This window comes from Osmerus mordax, chromosome 16 (assembly GCF_038355195.1).
Source record: "Osmerus mordax isolate fOsmMor3 chromosome 16, fOsmMor3.pri, whole genome shotgun sequence".
In the NCBI taxonomy this organism is placed as follows: domain Eukaryota; kingdom Metazoa; phylum Chordata; class Actinopteri; order Osmeriformes; family Osmeridae; genus Osmerus; species Osmerus mordax.
In genome coordinates, this window is record NC_090065.1 from 16445725 (window position 1) to 16461164 (window position 15440).

The 15440-nt window shown below is 40.8% G+C and overlaps 1 protein-coding gene and 1 long non-coding RNA gene across 2 annotated transcripts; one reads left to right on the forward strand and one right to left on the reverse strand.

Moving 5' to 3' along the window:
- The first annotated feature begins 7454 nt into the window (after positions 1–7454).
- Positions 7455–9997, forward strand: LOC136959498 (uncharacterized). Its single transcript, XR_010878746.1, has 3 exons — positions 7455–7516; positions 7617–7656; positions 9609–9997. It is a non-coding gene; the product is annotated as an uncharacterized lncRNA (long non-coding RNA).
- Positions 9998–12909: 2912 nt separating this feature from the next.
- On the reverse strand, positions 12910–14814 carry LOC136959521 (uncharacterized). Its single transcript, XM_067253881.1, has 7 exons — positions 14780–14814; positions 14260–14419; positions 14057–14156; positions 13886–13977; positions 13596–13713; positions 13282–13461; positions 12910–13151 (listed from the first exon to the last, which is right to left on the reverse strand). Exons 1-7 carry the CDS (start codon positions 14812–14814, stop codon positions 12910–12912), a joined length of 927 nt encoding a protein of 308 aa, XP_067109982.1.
- Positions 14815–15440: the final 626 nt, after the last annotated feature.

Consider the following 15440-nt stretch of genomic DNA (forward strand, 5'->3'; position numbering starts at 1 on the left):
CAAGCGAACCGTTCCTAAGTACCGTTGTACTCCCGGAACAAGTGCGTCTTGAGCCTTTTCTTGAAGGCGGAAGTCGCTGTAAAAGGAAGGCAGAGCATACTTTTAACCGAGGCGAATAGCCTACCTCATCACGTTTGCTGCTTTAGATTTGAAAATAAAAAATAAGAGGGGCAACTTTGCTTCTGTAACGATATGGGGAGGAAATATTGGCTAGGTCAAGTTGGAAAGATATTCACAGATTCAAACTTGAAGCAATAATTAATTACAAGAACGTTGTTAAAACACAAACGCCACCTATTTCCAACCGTAGTGATATAGACATCGAGCTACAACCTCGTTTTCATGAAAACGAGCCTTCCTCCGAGCTGAACAAATTACAATGCTTTCTACGCGCAGCCGGTGAAGTCAGCAAAGGGCAAAGCCAAACAGCGATAGGCCTACAACAAAAATATTAAATAATGTCACTGTTACACTTGCACAATGTCACCAAATGCACTTGACACATCAATGGCCTCCTGCTGGCTAAAGACTACGGCAAAAAAATACTAATGTTGCCACGTTATGTTATGCTGCAACGGCTGTTGGAATTAAAAGTTGCCTATAGCCTATGCCATGTTACCATGTCAGCTTTAAATGTGAAAAAGGAAAGCTCATGGAGGTGAAAGGCTTGGTGAACGGTGCGCGTCTGGCTTCGCAGCAGTGTGTCCCAGGCGTAAATCAGGCATCTACGTACTGTAGCTACCCATCACAAAATGCAGATATCTTTAATGTATGTGGTTGTTTATTTAGGTATAGGCTTAATAGTTTAACCATGCGTGCTGTGACTTCAAAACATGCGCAGTTTCCAAAAAACACAAGAAAGCCAAGTCAAATAGCCTAATCGAAAGATTGGGCAAAAATCCAGGTGTCTTTATCGGGTTATGAATACGCCGATTAAGACGTTACTCCGACTTTGAAAATCAGATAAAGATGTTTACATGATCAGTTTAATAATGGCATTATTGCCATTATCGCGGGTTATGATCATCGTGTGCATGTAAACGCACTCAATGTTTCTTCAGTGGTTCTCAAAGTGGGGGTCCGCGAACCATAGCGAGGGGGTCCGTGAAATAATTTGGGTCCTGGAATTTGATCAAGTGCAAAGATTTCTTTATATCTTCACAGCGGTCAAATGAAGGCGCTCTGCGTTTCTAATGTTAAAATAACCTTTCCTATATATATTTTCAAATCTGAAGCAGCAAACGTGTTGTGGTATTTGGCAAAAAGTATAGCCTTGGCTGCCAGCCCAACTTGGGTCTGGAGGGTCTCGTATTGGGGACAACTACAGAAAACCAGAATCTGGGCGGACCAATGAAATTGCCAGGGCGGGCTTTATACGATGATGGACAGATGATCAACAGTAACGTAATCACCCACGTCACAAAAGAGCACTTAAGTTGAATTCGTTTTGAACAAACATGGCTACCGCTGGAGATCTGGGATGTTATGATTCTGCCATCGAGTCTGTTTTAGAATACATCTACAGCGCATTAATTTTGAAAGAGGAACAGAGAAACGCAATCAAGGCATTTGTCGATGGAAAATATGTTCTTGCCGTCCTTCCTACGGGATTCGGTCAAAGTTAACATACTACGTTGCTCTGATTGGTTGTAGATCTATCCAATTGAGCGAAGAGGCATTTGTTTTCCAGGTTCGTTTGAAACACGCCCCATAGTCACAGCCCAACGGAGAGTTCTCAGACTCATATTCTGACTAGAATTATGAGTATGACAACGTCAGGCTACAAAAAGTAGGATCTATCTCCCTTTTACAATGAACAGACTTTCGGCTGCATTGAAACGGACTCCCGGGTGCACTGAAATAATCGCGGTCGGCTAGGTATTTCTTTCAGTCTTCCAATGATCGCTCCTCTATTATCTCAGCAGATGTCGCAGAGAGTAATTTGATTTATAAAGTCAGGGTAAAATCCTAATCGGCGTATTCAAAATCCTATAAAGACACCTGGACTTTTCAACTAGGGTCTTTGATGCATGTGAACACCTGCTTTCTTGCGTTTTTTGGAAACTGCGTATGTTTTGAAGTCACAGCACGTATGATTAAACTATTTAGCCTATACCTAAATAAACAACCACATACATTAAAGATTTCTGCATTTTGTGATGGGTAGAGCAACAGTACGTAGATGCCTGATTTACGCCTGGGACACACTGCTGCGAATCCAGACGTGCACCGGTCACCAAGCCTTTCACCTCCTCTGAGCTCTCCTTTTTCACATTCAAAGCTGACATGGTAACATGGCATAGGCTATATTTAGGCAACTTGTAATTCCAACAGCCGTTGCAGCATAACATAAATTGGCAACATATGTCTTTTTTTGCCGTAGTCTTTATACAATAGTCTACGTGCTGTGGGTCATACAACTCCATGTAGGCCTAGGCTACTTCTCAACTTCGATGATTAACTTTGTGTCGTCAATCTTCCCAAATTTCTCAGTTGGTTTATGATGTAGGCCTACCCTATGGGTTTCAGTATAGCCAGCAGGAGGCCATTGATGTGTCAAGTGAATTTGGTGACATTGTGCAAGTGTAACAGTGACATTATTTAATATTTTTGTTGTATCGCTGTTCGGCTTTGCACTTTGCAGACTTCACCGGCTGCGCGTAGAAAGTATTGTAATTTGTTCAGCTCGGAGGAAGGCTCGTTTTCATGAAAACAAGGTTGTAGCTCGATGTCTATATCACTACGGTTGGAAAGAGGTGGCGTTTGTGTTTTAACAACGTTCTTGTAATTAATTATTGCTTTGAGTTTGAATCTGTGAATATCTTTCCAACTTTAACTAGCCAATATTTCCTCCCCATATCGTTACAGAAGCAAAGTTGCCCCTCTTGTTTTTTCTTTTCCAATTTAAAGCGGCAAACGGGCTGAGGTATTTGCCTCGGTTAAAATTATGCTCTGCCTTCCTTTTACAGCGACTTCCGGAAAAACCGGAAGGTTGTCTTCTCTCCCCCCTTGTCTTTTTCTCTCTCCCACCTTCTCTCTCTTTCTCTCCCCCCACCTCTCTCGCTCTCTTCCCTCCTTTCTCGCTTTCTCCCCTCCCTTCTCTCTCTCCCCCCTTCTCTCTCTCTCCCCCACCTCACTCTCTTCTAAATTAATAAATTACTAATGAAAATTACACATTTTAATGTGTTAATTCTAGATGTATTGGCATGATCAGTATAACAATGCTTAAGAATAACTGATGAGTGCATGTGTATGAGTGTTTCATGGGGTAGAACAAGTGATGAGTGTATGTGTATGAGTGTTTCATGGGGTAGCACAAGTGATGAGTGCATGTGGAGGAGCAAGTTTTTCAGGAATTTTGTCCTAGACGGCCTCTCATATTATTGGGTGTGCTTTGCCTTCGGCAAGGACACAACCTTTGTTCTCTCACATATAGTATATTTGGGAGCATTCTCACAAATATTTCGGCAGAGTCTTGGGTCTCGGAAAATATCCTTATTTTTTGGATTGAACGTATAGTTTTGCGTCTAGGTTAACTTGTTTGAGGTGTGGATGCTAGGTACATTTCTGTTATTCTCTCTGCCCAGCTCGTTAGCAATCACAGCTGCGCCATCACCGTGGCAACCAAACAGACACGCACCATGAAAGCAGAATTGGATACACGTTTTTGAAACTGCCGGTAGAGGTGTATTTCTGACTGCACAGACAGGGGCGTCTTAATAGCACTTGAGGCCCCTGGGCTATGGACTTTTCTTTTTCATTTTTTGAGGCCCCCCACACGCTAATCGCACAATCGCACGAGTTGCTTGTATTGTTATTTACATTCCGTTGCACGGTTTAGGCTGAAATTCAGTTTTGTGGTAAAAAGTGCCTTGTATGCCCCACAGCACGTATTTTACAAAGACTACGGCAAAAAAAGCCAAACGTTGCCACGTTATGTTGGGAATGGGATGCTGTTGCAACGGTTGTTGGAGCAACAAGTTGCCTAATTAGCCTGTAGCCTATGCCATGTTTATGTACCATGTCAGCTTTACATGTATAAAAGGAAAGCTCAGAGAAGGTGAAAGGCTTGGTGACCGGCGTGGAGAAATGCGCGTCTATTGTGAACAGCATCGCGCAATTCGTAGCAGATTGTGGCGCTTCAGGGCGCTTCGCAGCCAGTGTGTCCCAGGCGTTAGCTAGATTGAATCTATGGCTCTGGATTGATTGCAATGTCTGAACGTCAGTTTCCACGCCTACTGGCCTCCTCTCATTATCATATTGGGAACAATGAATAAATGAATGAATGAATAAATAAATGAATATATACATGAATGAATAAATCAATCAATAAATAAATGAATACAAAAATAACTACATACATAAATGTAAAATATATGAAACTATTGATTGACAATTGTGCATTAATTAATACATTTATTCGTTTATTTCTGTCTAAATGCATGGATGTGGACATTTATTTATTAATTCATTTGTAAATATGGCAGGTTTGGTCCTCCATAACAACGTGCATTGCTGTTGCACAGCAAGTATTGTATCGTGCCGTGGTGTATTAGCAGCATTATACATTTAAGCAATTCAAGACTTGCATGTACAGTAAGTAATGTCACAATAAATTATGTATTTAAACTCAAGCTTGTGTGGTGCGTCGCTGTATTCAATGCCACAGCCTAAACTTTGTCAAAAGAAACGTTCATTTCTGGCGCATTCAAACAATCCCCTCAGTGAAGTTTGGCTAGCAACAGCAGCTAGGCTAGCTTGCTCGCAGCACAATTCAGCTTCTCCACGCAGGGCTCTAGACTGAGACCAAAAAGTTGAGTTTGAGGGCATATTTTCAGTTAGCAGATGGTACCGTTTGAATCGCGATTCCATCTGAAAAATACTGCCGATGACAACGTTGTTAGAATAGCTTGTCTCAAATGGGGTTCAGCTTGTTTTATATTAAATGGACCCATCTGCAACCGACGCAAGCAAGCACACCCTACAAATTGTACCCTCTAGTTTTTGTTACATTTTGTTTATATAAGGGGGAGGGGGGGGGCCTCCCCTGCCTCCACATACAACACCAGATGCCACTGTAGAGCAGAGTAATGACATCGCGAATACGGACGTTTATCATCATTATTATTTTGTATTATTATTAAGAGGCCCCTGATTGGTCGAGGCCCCGGGCTTAAGCCCAGGTAAGCCCGTGCATTAAGGCGCCACTGCGCACAGACATATAAAGAATATCTCTGGTTTCGGCAGAGTCTTGGGTCTCGGAAAATATCCTTATTTTTTGGATTGGACGTACAGTTTTGCGTCTAGGTTAACTTGTTTGAGGTGTGGATTCTAGCTACATTTCTGTTTTTCTCTCTTCGAGCTAGCGCGATGGATCTCCATAACTAAAAACGGTTCAACTTTTTTTCCACAATCGACCAAATTGGCCAAACAAGGTACATTTAGCTTAAAGTGTACATAATCTAGCTAGATCGTTTTGATTTTAGCAAGTTTCACAGAAATCTGCAAAAATCGAGGCTCAAGACTGTCATAGCTGACCGTCACGAACAGCCAAACCGGGGTCGCGTAAGTGTTTTCTGCAGCTGGCGTTAATCCTACGATCAAACGCTTCGTAACTGGAAATTTTTTACTTTTAATTTACGATATTGAACACAGATGTTAAGTAACTTGTTTTTACTCTAAATATCTTCTCCGTTTTCAATTTGAAGCAGTAAATCTAACACAGTAGGAATTCTCCCACGACATCCGCTCGCTCTGCTTTGACTAACAAATATGTTTTCTCAGTCCACCATACATTAGACAAGCTAATTTTCGAGTACTTTCGATACAAGATACAGGCCATGTTAGAGTTGATACATATATAATTGTGTGGGCAATGTAGAACAGCAGACAGATTTGAAATATGATCTTTTGTTTTAAAGTTATGGCCATTCTAGTGACGAGTGCTTACAACGCTAGCTACGACTGTCATCAGTCAGTACTGTAGCTGCCATAGAACGGCGAAACTAGCTAGCTACGTCTATCGTTCGTTACCTACAAACAAATGCTTCGTAACAGTATTTACTTTTTATCGGCGATATTGACAACAGAGGTTAAGGAACTTGTCTTTAATCAAATAATCGTCTCCGTTTTCAATTTGAAGCAGTATCTAGCTTACTGTAGGAAATCTCCCATTGCATCCTCTCTCTAGCTTCTTCGGCTAAAGATGGACGACAATGACAATGCATGCATTATTCACGCCTACGGTGTTAATACAGTCTGTAAAAATACCACTTTGACACACTTGCAAGAAATGATCCGCTGGCTAGATGTAGCATGATCTTATTTACCACCCACAATAGTTCTGCTTTTTTAGCAGCAGCATTCTGAGTTAGAGTAGCTAGCTTTTCCAGTTGCACAACAAAGTCACATAATGTGACGAGATTGAATTTTTAAAAACTCACAACGGCAACCCTGCACTATGGATTATTATTTTGATGTCATCTTTAAATTAAGTGTCTGAACAGGACTGGTTGTGCAGGCACACATGATTAGTTTCTCCTTCATCTTGAACCTAAAACCTAGATTCTAGGTTAGAAATGTTGACAATGACCAACAGTTGCTACGTTACAAGAAACAAGGAACCAATCCGATTGGCCAATGCTCTTCACTGTTCCACTGTTCAAACTTTTTTCTGTTTCTACATCTTTCAATTATTAATACTTTTCAGAATGGGTTTTATTCGCCAAGAAACATCACACAGACAAGGAATTTACTGTGGCAGGAAGGGGCACACATTAAACATATAAGAATCTTAAATAAGAAGTGTACAAGTCTAACTAATACTAAGGGTTTAAAAATGTAAAAGGTTTAGAATGAAATAAAATATAAAATGGCTCTAACATAATGCTTTAACATTTATGAAATTAAATAAGATACCCGTTTCATCACTCTTTTTTCTCCTTTTTCAACCGTGAGAAAATATTGCAATGCATAACAATGACAGATATACTTTTAACACTGTCTCACCATTTTGGTTTCAAAGCAACACTTTTTTTTCACCTTCACACTGCTGACATACTTTTGTCTGCTATGATATTGATAACTGTTATGCAATATACTCTTCATCACTATATTTGCTCATTTTTCTAACTTCAAACTTTTTTCTGTTTCTCAATCTTTCATTCTTTAATACTTTTAACGCTTAAAAATGTATGAAAGTCAATAAGATACTCTTTTCATCACTGTTTTTTCTCCATTTTCAACAGTAAGAAAATATCGCAATGCATAACAATGACAGATATACTTTTAACACTTTCTCACCATTTTGTTTTTAAAGCACATACCTCTTTCAACATTTTTGTAAAACCTTCACTATTCAAGCCATCAAAACAATCGTTTCAACTGCTTTCAGCAAACACACACATTTTCTTCAGGAAATGTACCTTTCTAGTTGTGAGAATGCTGTTCAGCACGGTCTTCCCAAAATTCAGTACCCGGGAAAAAGAAAAAGAATTTAACGTAAAGGTTGTCTTATGTAAGGGTCATAGGCTTATGCATCATGAACAATCATTTGTTGTAATGACCCAAAAAAATCTGGCAAATCATCTGTTATTCCTCTGTTTATATATTTTCAGGCTGCAATTTCCTGTTTAAAAAGAGGGACGTTCAAAGCAGGTAAGCTCAGATGCATGCAATTGTGTTTTATTTTAAATTATTTTTAGTGGGGGCTTAATTTGAGTTAGCTTGTGCATGAATCCATCTTGCCAGGCTTCAAGTTACATTTACATTACATTTAGTCATTTAGCAGACGCTCTTCTCCAGAGCAACGTACAGCAAGTACAGGGACATTCCCTCCGAGGCAAGTAGGGTGAGGTGTCTTGCCCAAGGACACAACATAATTTTGCACAGCCGGGAGTCGAACCGACAACCTTCTGATTAATATCCCGATTCCCTAACCGCTCAGCCACCTGACCTTAGGCCGTCTGAAGTTATGCACTTGCTGCCAAACGAATTATCATCCTACAGAGGAACTCCTGGCAGCTACAGGCCTTAGACAGAGAGTGATAGACAGTAGGGGTGGGCGATATGGCCAAAATCTTCTATCACGGTATGAGTAATTTTATATCACGGTTACGGTATATATCACGGTATAGTAATTGTTCTGTAAATTCAATTAAGAAATGGTACCACTCGTGTGGTGGAAAAAACGGTATTGCATGTACTACAAGACGTTACTGGCTATTATTTAAAGGCAACGACAGTACGAGCGTTCCGATTGGCTAATGCGCAGTCATGCCATCCGCATGGTGACGTACTCACAGCTCAATAAGGATCTGTAATGCCCTCCGACGAAAATTTCAAAATGAGCGAAAGCAATCAGTCTGAGTTTTACTATCCATATCTAACTTCGGTGTCGGCATATCGACCTCGTTAAAGCTCGGTCGATACGTTAAAGCCTCAGTTTGATATTTCCCGGCATGACCTCATGTGAAATACAAAAATATCACGAATTTGTAAAGACTTTGGATGCGAGCCCTTTTTGCCCAACCTAAAAAAATGTAAAAAGTAGTCAAAAAGTATACCGCGGTTGAAACGGTATAGCCAAATCTCTCCCGATAGACACATTTCTTCCGTCGCACGGTATATACCGTCATACCGCCCGGCCCTAATAGACAGATACAATCACTTGCAATTTTTGGGGTAAAAGTGCCTGCCCTTTTCCTAACAGTTTCCAAGGATTACTTCCCCAGATGGTTCTGTACAACAAACTATCTGACGTGTCAGGTTAACATTTAGGCCCATCGAACTCTAAGAGACTGTACTCTCAAACTGGCTATATCTCAAGTTCCTTCCTCCATATGAAATGTAGCCAACAGCAATTTTTCAACACAAGCAACTTGTGAAAAGCCTATAGTTCTTGTTGTAAAAGTTGAACATCTATCATTAAACATACACTGCCTCTGTGGATAAACTATCACCAACTTTAATCAGAGAGATTAACTTCTACTCTACTAAAGAACTGCAGTATCCAATAAGGATTCGTTATTCTTTGTGTTAATTATAGTCCTGTAATGGCCACAGATACCAGATTCATATTACTGTCCAAGCATTTGATTTGATTACTATTAGGATTTGAATTTTATTTAAGACAATATGACGAAATGTGCTTCTCCAAACCTTTACTTATACTAGTGTTAAAGGTCCCATGACATGGAAACTTCACTTTAGGAGGTTATTTAACGTTAATATGAGTTCCCCTATCCTACCTATGGTCCCCCCAGTGGCTAGAAATTGCAATAGGTGTAAACCAAGCCCATGGATATCCTGCCCCGCCTTTGAGAAAATTAAAGCTCAGATGGGCCAATCTGGAATTTTCCTCTTATGTCGTCATAAGGGGAAAGGTTACCTCCCCTTTCTCTGCTTTGCCCGTTATTTTTATATATATTTTATATTTAAATTGTTTTATTCTTAGATTTTAGTTCTTAGAAATAGTTAAACTTTTGCACTTTTACTTAATTTAAGATCTGTATGTTTATTGTTTGCCCCTCCCTGCCACAGTAAATTCTGTTCTTCTTGTTCACATGAATAAACCATATTCTGATTCTGATGTGTATTTCTTTTCACAGTGTAAAAGAATGGGAGGATACCTGGAAGCCTGCTGTTAATATGTCTGTGCCTAGCTGCCTGGTTATTGTTTTAAGAGTTCCCAGTTCTGTATTTGTTATTGATATACACTGTAACATTTTATGAGCTTGTTGTGATACTGTTACTGCCACTGTCTTTTTCTCTGTTCATGTTTTGTTTGTTATCAACTTCCTGGGTTCTGGGCATCGATTGTGGTTCAACTTGGCTGCCTCCATAACACTTAACTTATAACATGGGTGAGTTGGTGACCTAGCTAACGTTTTCGGGTTTTTGTTTTAGATTCACTGTTAGGTAAGGGAGTGCGCTGGCTCCGCCTTCCCATTGCGGGGAGGGCCAGCGGCTACCAGGTTTTGGTTTTATTTTCACTAACTCAGTCTTGTTTTTCTGTTCAATAAACTTTGGTATTATTTTTATAAACAATGACTTGCATGGTTGGACTCACTTTATGTAAGCCTACAAGCAACCGTCTGATCCTTTGCTTGGTTGGAGGTAAGAGTAGACTACATATGAAGAGAACTTCGATTAAAAGTTAGGCCATTACAAGCAGATGTAAATTTGTTACCCTATTAACACCACATTGCATACAATGTTAAATGATGGATTCCTTGTGGCTGAATATGAATAATCTGTACTGGGAGTGCGGCACGATGACGTTGCATTCAGAATAATCCATGCCTTTACAAAGGTTATGGCATGAAGGTAGGCTATATGAATTATAAATTATATATTCTCATTTTTAGCGTGTTGAACACGTGGTAAGACTTATACAAGTTTTTAAAGTAATTGAATAGGTCTATATATAATGTGCGCTACACTTAACTAAAATTATAACCATAGTGAACTTACATGGACTACAAATAAGGCGCATATTAGCGTTAAAACACATTAGCGGGGTTCTGGGAAATGTAGTTCTTTTTTACTTTCAATTTAAAAACTAATTTTTTGAGAAGATCTTTGTCCTCAGTTACATTTAAATCACTTAATATGACAAATATACATTCATTGGTCTTTTATGAAAGACAAAATGTATCAGTACTCGAAAAGTCAACATTTAAATGTCTTTATATGTAACCTTTACTTAACATTATTTTACATCATAATCTTCAAACATGGTTCCGGTATGATTTGAAGAGGGTCAATATTGGTCTAAATACAAAATCCCAGGCTGATCCTAGCCTCAGCTGTAAAAATAAATTGAATTGAATTTTAGGAAATTACCTTTTCTAGGTGGCGCTGTTGATCCCCTGTAGGGGCTAGGGTTATGAAACTGAAAGACATAGTTTATCTAACCCCAGTTATTCACTGTATCAAGCCAGAACTGTGTGCCATGAAAGGAACCCTAACCCTAATTCCCCTAATTAGGGTTACTAAATATAGGGCTTTAAGGTGACCCCTGGCAAGGGTTCAAAGGTCAATATATCAGATAAGGGTTTACAGGAATGTGTCAAACTTACATAAATGAACCTGCAAGCTAAGACCTTTCCAAAAATGGGTTTGATTTTGTTATACGACAAAGTCTTTTTAAAATCCAAATCTGCCATTGCAGTGAGGTATCTTTCCAAGTATAGATTCCAAGACCATTCATAATCTAAATAGACTACCATCAGTGGTCAAAGTCAAATTATGTTTCGGTGGCACATAGTCCTGGTTTAGCACAAACAATATCAGGGTACAGACCCACTTGTGCATTTGTTTATCCCCAAACTTAGAAGATGATTAGTTGCTCTGCGTAAGACATGGTCTAAACAGACTGCGCTAGGGTTAGGGGTTTGTTGTCCTTGGTGGTACATGTTCGTGGCTTGCCTTGACGAATATTTGGACTAGTAAATACTTTTTTTCATATGGCCTTACCTCTAAGCCAGATAGAGGCTCGTCAGCGCCACCTTGAAATGTTCATTTTCCAAATCTAAAATGTGTCTTGTACTCCAATGTATGCTGCTACCGGGCTGAAAATGTGCATGTTGCTCCATTGAGACATTCCATGCAGAGTGTGACAAAAACATTCAAAACTTGAATATAATATAAAATAAAAAGTATGAAAAAAATACATGCCAAAGTTTACTTTTGTAGTGCTGATTATATATAATGCTTATTGATCTATAATACATGTACATTTTAAATGTACATTTCTGATCAATCTGATATAAAATTTGAGATGATATTGGTGTAAAACACAAATTGCTAAAAGAACTACAAACGTATTCCATTAAACACTAAATCGAGATGTTGAACGATGCCATATTTGTAGTTCAACTACATGTTTCAAAGTTTACAAGTTTAGGGTTTGAAAACATCTTAACAATTTATATATCACATACAAAGTATGTATGAATAGATTATAATATAATGGAGGTGTTGAAGAGGTAATCAATATTAGCATTAAATGCCCTAGTTGGCAATGGAGTAGTATTCTAAATGAGATGACGCGTCGAGGGATTAGCCTACCCATGAGACTTTAGGTGTATTCGACTTCATGCAGCGCCAGCAGCGCCGACAGCCGGCTGCGCCGACAGCCGGCTGCCTTGAATCTGAGAATACCATTTGCTGCTTCAAGTCAGCCGGGCTGCAGGCGACGCCAGCGCTGCCTGAAGTCAACGCACCATATATTACACACAGAACTTGATCCTCATCCAGACTCGGATTTTCACTAATGGTTACTAATCAATATTAACGTGTGTGGTAGCCTAAATATTGAGATGATAGTTGTCTCGAGTTATACAGAGTTAAATCCAAATTCTTCAAAAACAATCTGGATAATTTAAATATATGATGAATAAATATATGATGAATAATAAATGAATAATTTATCCCCATAATTTCCCAATTGCCCAATCTGCCAGCCAACATAAGGTGAGTCCAACCACGCATGTCAATGTATGTAAAAAATAATACCAAAGTTTATTGAACAGAAAAACAAGACTGAGTTAGTGAAAATAAAACCAAAACCTGGTAGCCGTTGGCCCTCCCCGCAATGGGAAGGGGGAGCCAGCGCACTCCCTTACCTAACAGTGAATCTAAAACAAAAACCCGAAAACGTTAGCTAGGTCACCAACTCACCCATGTTATAAGTTAAGTGTTATGTTCTACCACTCATTTACAAATAATGCTCTGTGCTCTGCTGCAGTCATGCTCTGTAGGCAGCCTCTGTTGCAATTGACTCGCCTGGGCCATTACAGGTAGAGATCAAAGGGAGAGAACACATAGTATACATCACAGTATATCAAGTTAGGTCTCAGGCGATTACAGCTGTGACTGAGTGATTCAAATACAAGTGACTTGAGTTCAATTCTCTGCATCCTCCTCCTCATCACTATCATCATCATCATCCGAGCTGTTGCCACGTTGCCAGTCCATGTCTTCCTCCATTTCCCTGTCCTCCTCTTCCACCAGTCTGTTACTTGGTTTGAGAGTGCATCTGTAGGTGCCTGCTATGGTCTGCTGTTGGAGTCTCAGGTCTTGCAGTCTTCTCTTTAGTGCACTGATGAGGCCCTTGGACCCCTCCTCGGTTAATCCATTTGGCAAGCCTGGAAATGTTGTTAATTGATGTTGAAATTAATTTACCGAAGACTATACTAGCAGGATTGGTTTCCACTTAAATAGTTTGACCTATAAATTTGAAAGTGCATGTAGCCAGATAATTTGATTAACACTTACTTCCTGTCTGTGTGCTCACTAAAACAGTGCCCATCAGTGTCTGGACCTTTGCCACTGAGTCCTTGAGGTACTGGCAGTGCTGCAGCATCTCCTTCACAAGGATCTGCTTTTCCTCTTTTAGTCGTGAGGCAAGCATTACGTGGTCAAAGAGCTTCTTCTTTGTGAGGATGTCCACACCGTCTGTAAAGGAATAAAAAAAAGGTGCTGCACTTCCTTGATTAAAGATAAAATAAATAAACTTTTAACATTTAAGCTACAGATATGCATTACAACCAAGTGACTGAGAGTGTTTATATATTAAGTATTTTTCTTACTGCTACTGGCCCACTGCTTGACATCAACAACCCATTGTTTCAGCATGTCATCACAGCAATGCAACTGCTCCTGCATTGTCTTCAGGCTCTCAGCTACATCCACAGTCTTCTCTACTGTCTGAAAACAGCAATACAGAAGGCAGTCTTTTAAACTACCAGAGGTCCTGTACCACTACAATGTCTACTAGGGGGTACTATAACAACGTGATGCATTTTGGGTATAATAAGTAAAAGTTATGTTTAAATGTAACTGCTTTAAATAGTTAATCATCTTCAGTACGTGAACATACCTTCTTGAATCTGGAAGACAAGGCTATATGGAGGCCATTCTCTTTCCGTTCATTCCACCCCATAGCATGGACAGTCAGCATGTCAGTTCTTACTGTGAAAAACAAAATCAAAATACAATTTTGTAAAACATGTACATTTGCAGGCTGGCAGGGGGAAATAAGCTTACAAACCTGACTTGGCCATATACTTGGTGGTAAGGGCACATCTGGAGAGAAAACTATTCACTTGCTCAACTTCTTCACCGAGAGTGGCATGGCATCCCACTATTTGCTAGTGATGAAAAACAAGGTGTTTTCTGGATGCCCGGGTCATGCTATCATTAACGATGACTAAGGCTATGTGTGCACATCCGTCATGCTGCATACCATCTGACACGCGGTCTACGGAACCGTCCCACACGCACGTCCCGTCCAGACACGGTGCTCGACGAGAAGTGTGCCCGCAACCAGCCCCGTACACCGATCATCTCTTCGGTACCCTTCTCATCCGACGTGGGCAAATGAGCCCAGGATGTACGCAAAGGCAGCACAATTCTGGACACGGGGACATGTTATCTAGTGGGAAGAAAACAAAATGTGTGACAACACACAGGCAGCCGTGCCCGCACCATGCTGTTCCCGGCTGGTATCCGGGTATCTCCTGAGGTACTCCCAGATTGCCATAGAGCGTGCAGCATTCACATTGGCAACGGAGCTCCCACGAGACATTCTAGCAATAATGATCCGGTAGCCTTCTCATCCATACAGGGCAGATTTATGCTACCTCTAGAGACCCACCCTCTAGCGCCCGTCGGCGACCCCAAGGATGTACGCAAAGGCGCCTGTGTACGTGCACCAGATATGGGATGTTACATGAGGATGAGAGAAATGTGTCAGCGGAGCATCTGCTGTTACCCGGGAGTGCAGGGCATCTCAACGGATATCCCCATGTAGACACCGTGGATTCTGATCCTTCATCATGCAGCCTTCTGGTTGCCCGTCTATCTTCTCATGAGCGGTGCATGGAAGCAGCGGCCTGAAAGCAGATAGTGTCCGCCCGAGACAAGTGTGCTTCGTGCTAAGTCGACACCCTGATCAATACGGTTTTCTCACGGGTTTCTGCAGTACGGAGAATGTCTACATGGCCCTCTAGATGCGCTACTTCTATCCGTCTTGCGATCTCACCATGCATGTCCGATTTCATAATGGGAAGTGGGATGTTCACTGTTATACGGATTAGGGCCTACTACAAACTGATCGCGGCTCACGCAACGCCACGGAGTTCTGTGCGAGCACTGTGGCCTGTCCCCGGAGCTCTATACGGCGCATTCCTTCCGGATCGGGGCCCGCGCTGGATGTCGTGGAAGCGCAGAACTCATGAGCGCTTGAGAACAGAGACTGTGACTGTCGGGCAATGTTGCAGATTTTACACAATAGAGGCTTGCAGTGGAGAACACTCAGCAACTGCCTCTACTCTAGGCATAGTGCTCAAGCTGAGCAAGCACTCAAGCCGAGCGCGTCTCAGACCTCTGGATGAGACCTCTGGATGACTAGCTTAGAGCATCAGAGCATGTCT

Bases quoted from the DNA above. Each gene is read 5' to 3' on its own strand.
- LOC136959521 (XM_067253881.1), bottom strand. From the start codon at position 14,814: ATGGGGATATCCGTTGAGATGCCCTGCACTCCCGG. The intron at 13,978-14,056 runs GTTTGTAAGCTT...TGTTTTTCACAG, and splicing joins CAAGTATATGGCCAAGTCAG to TAAGAACTGACATGCTGACT. The intron at 13,152-13,281 runs GTAAGTGTTAAT...CAACATTTCCAG, and splicing joins AGTGAGCACACAGACAGGAA to GCTTGCCAAATGGATTAACC.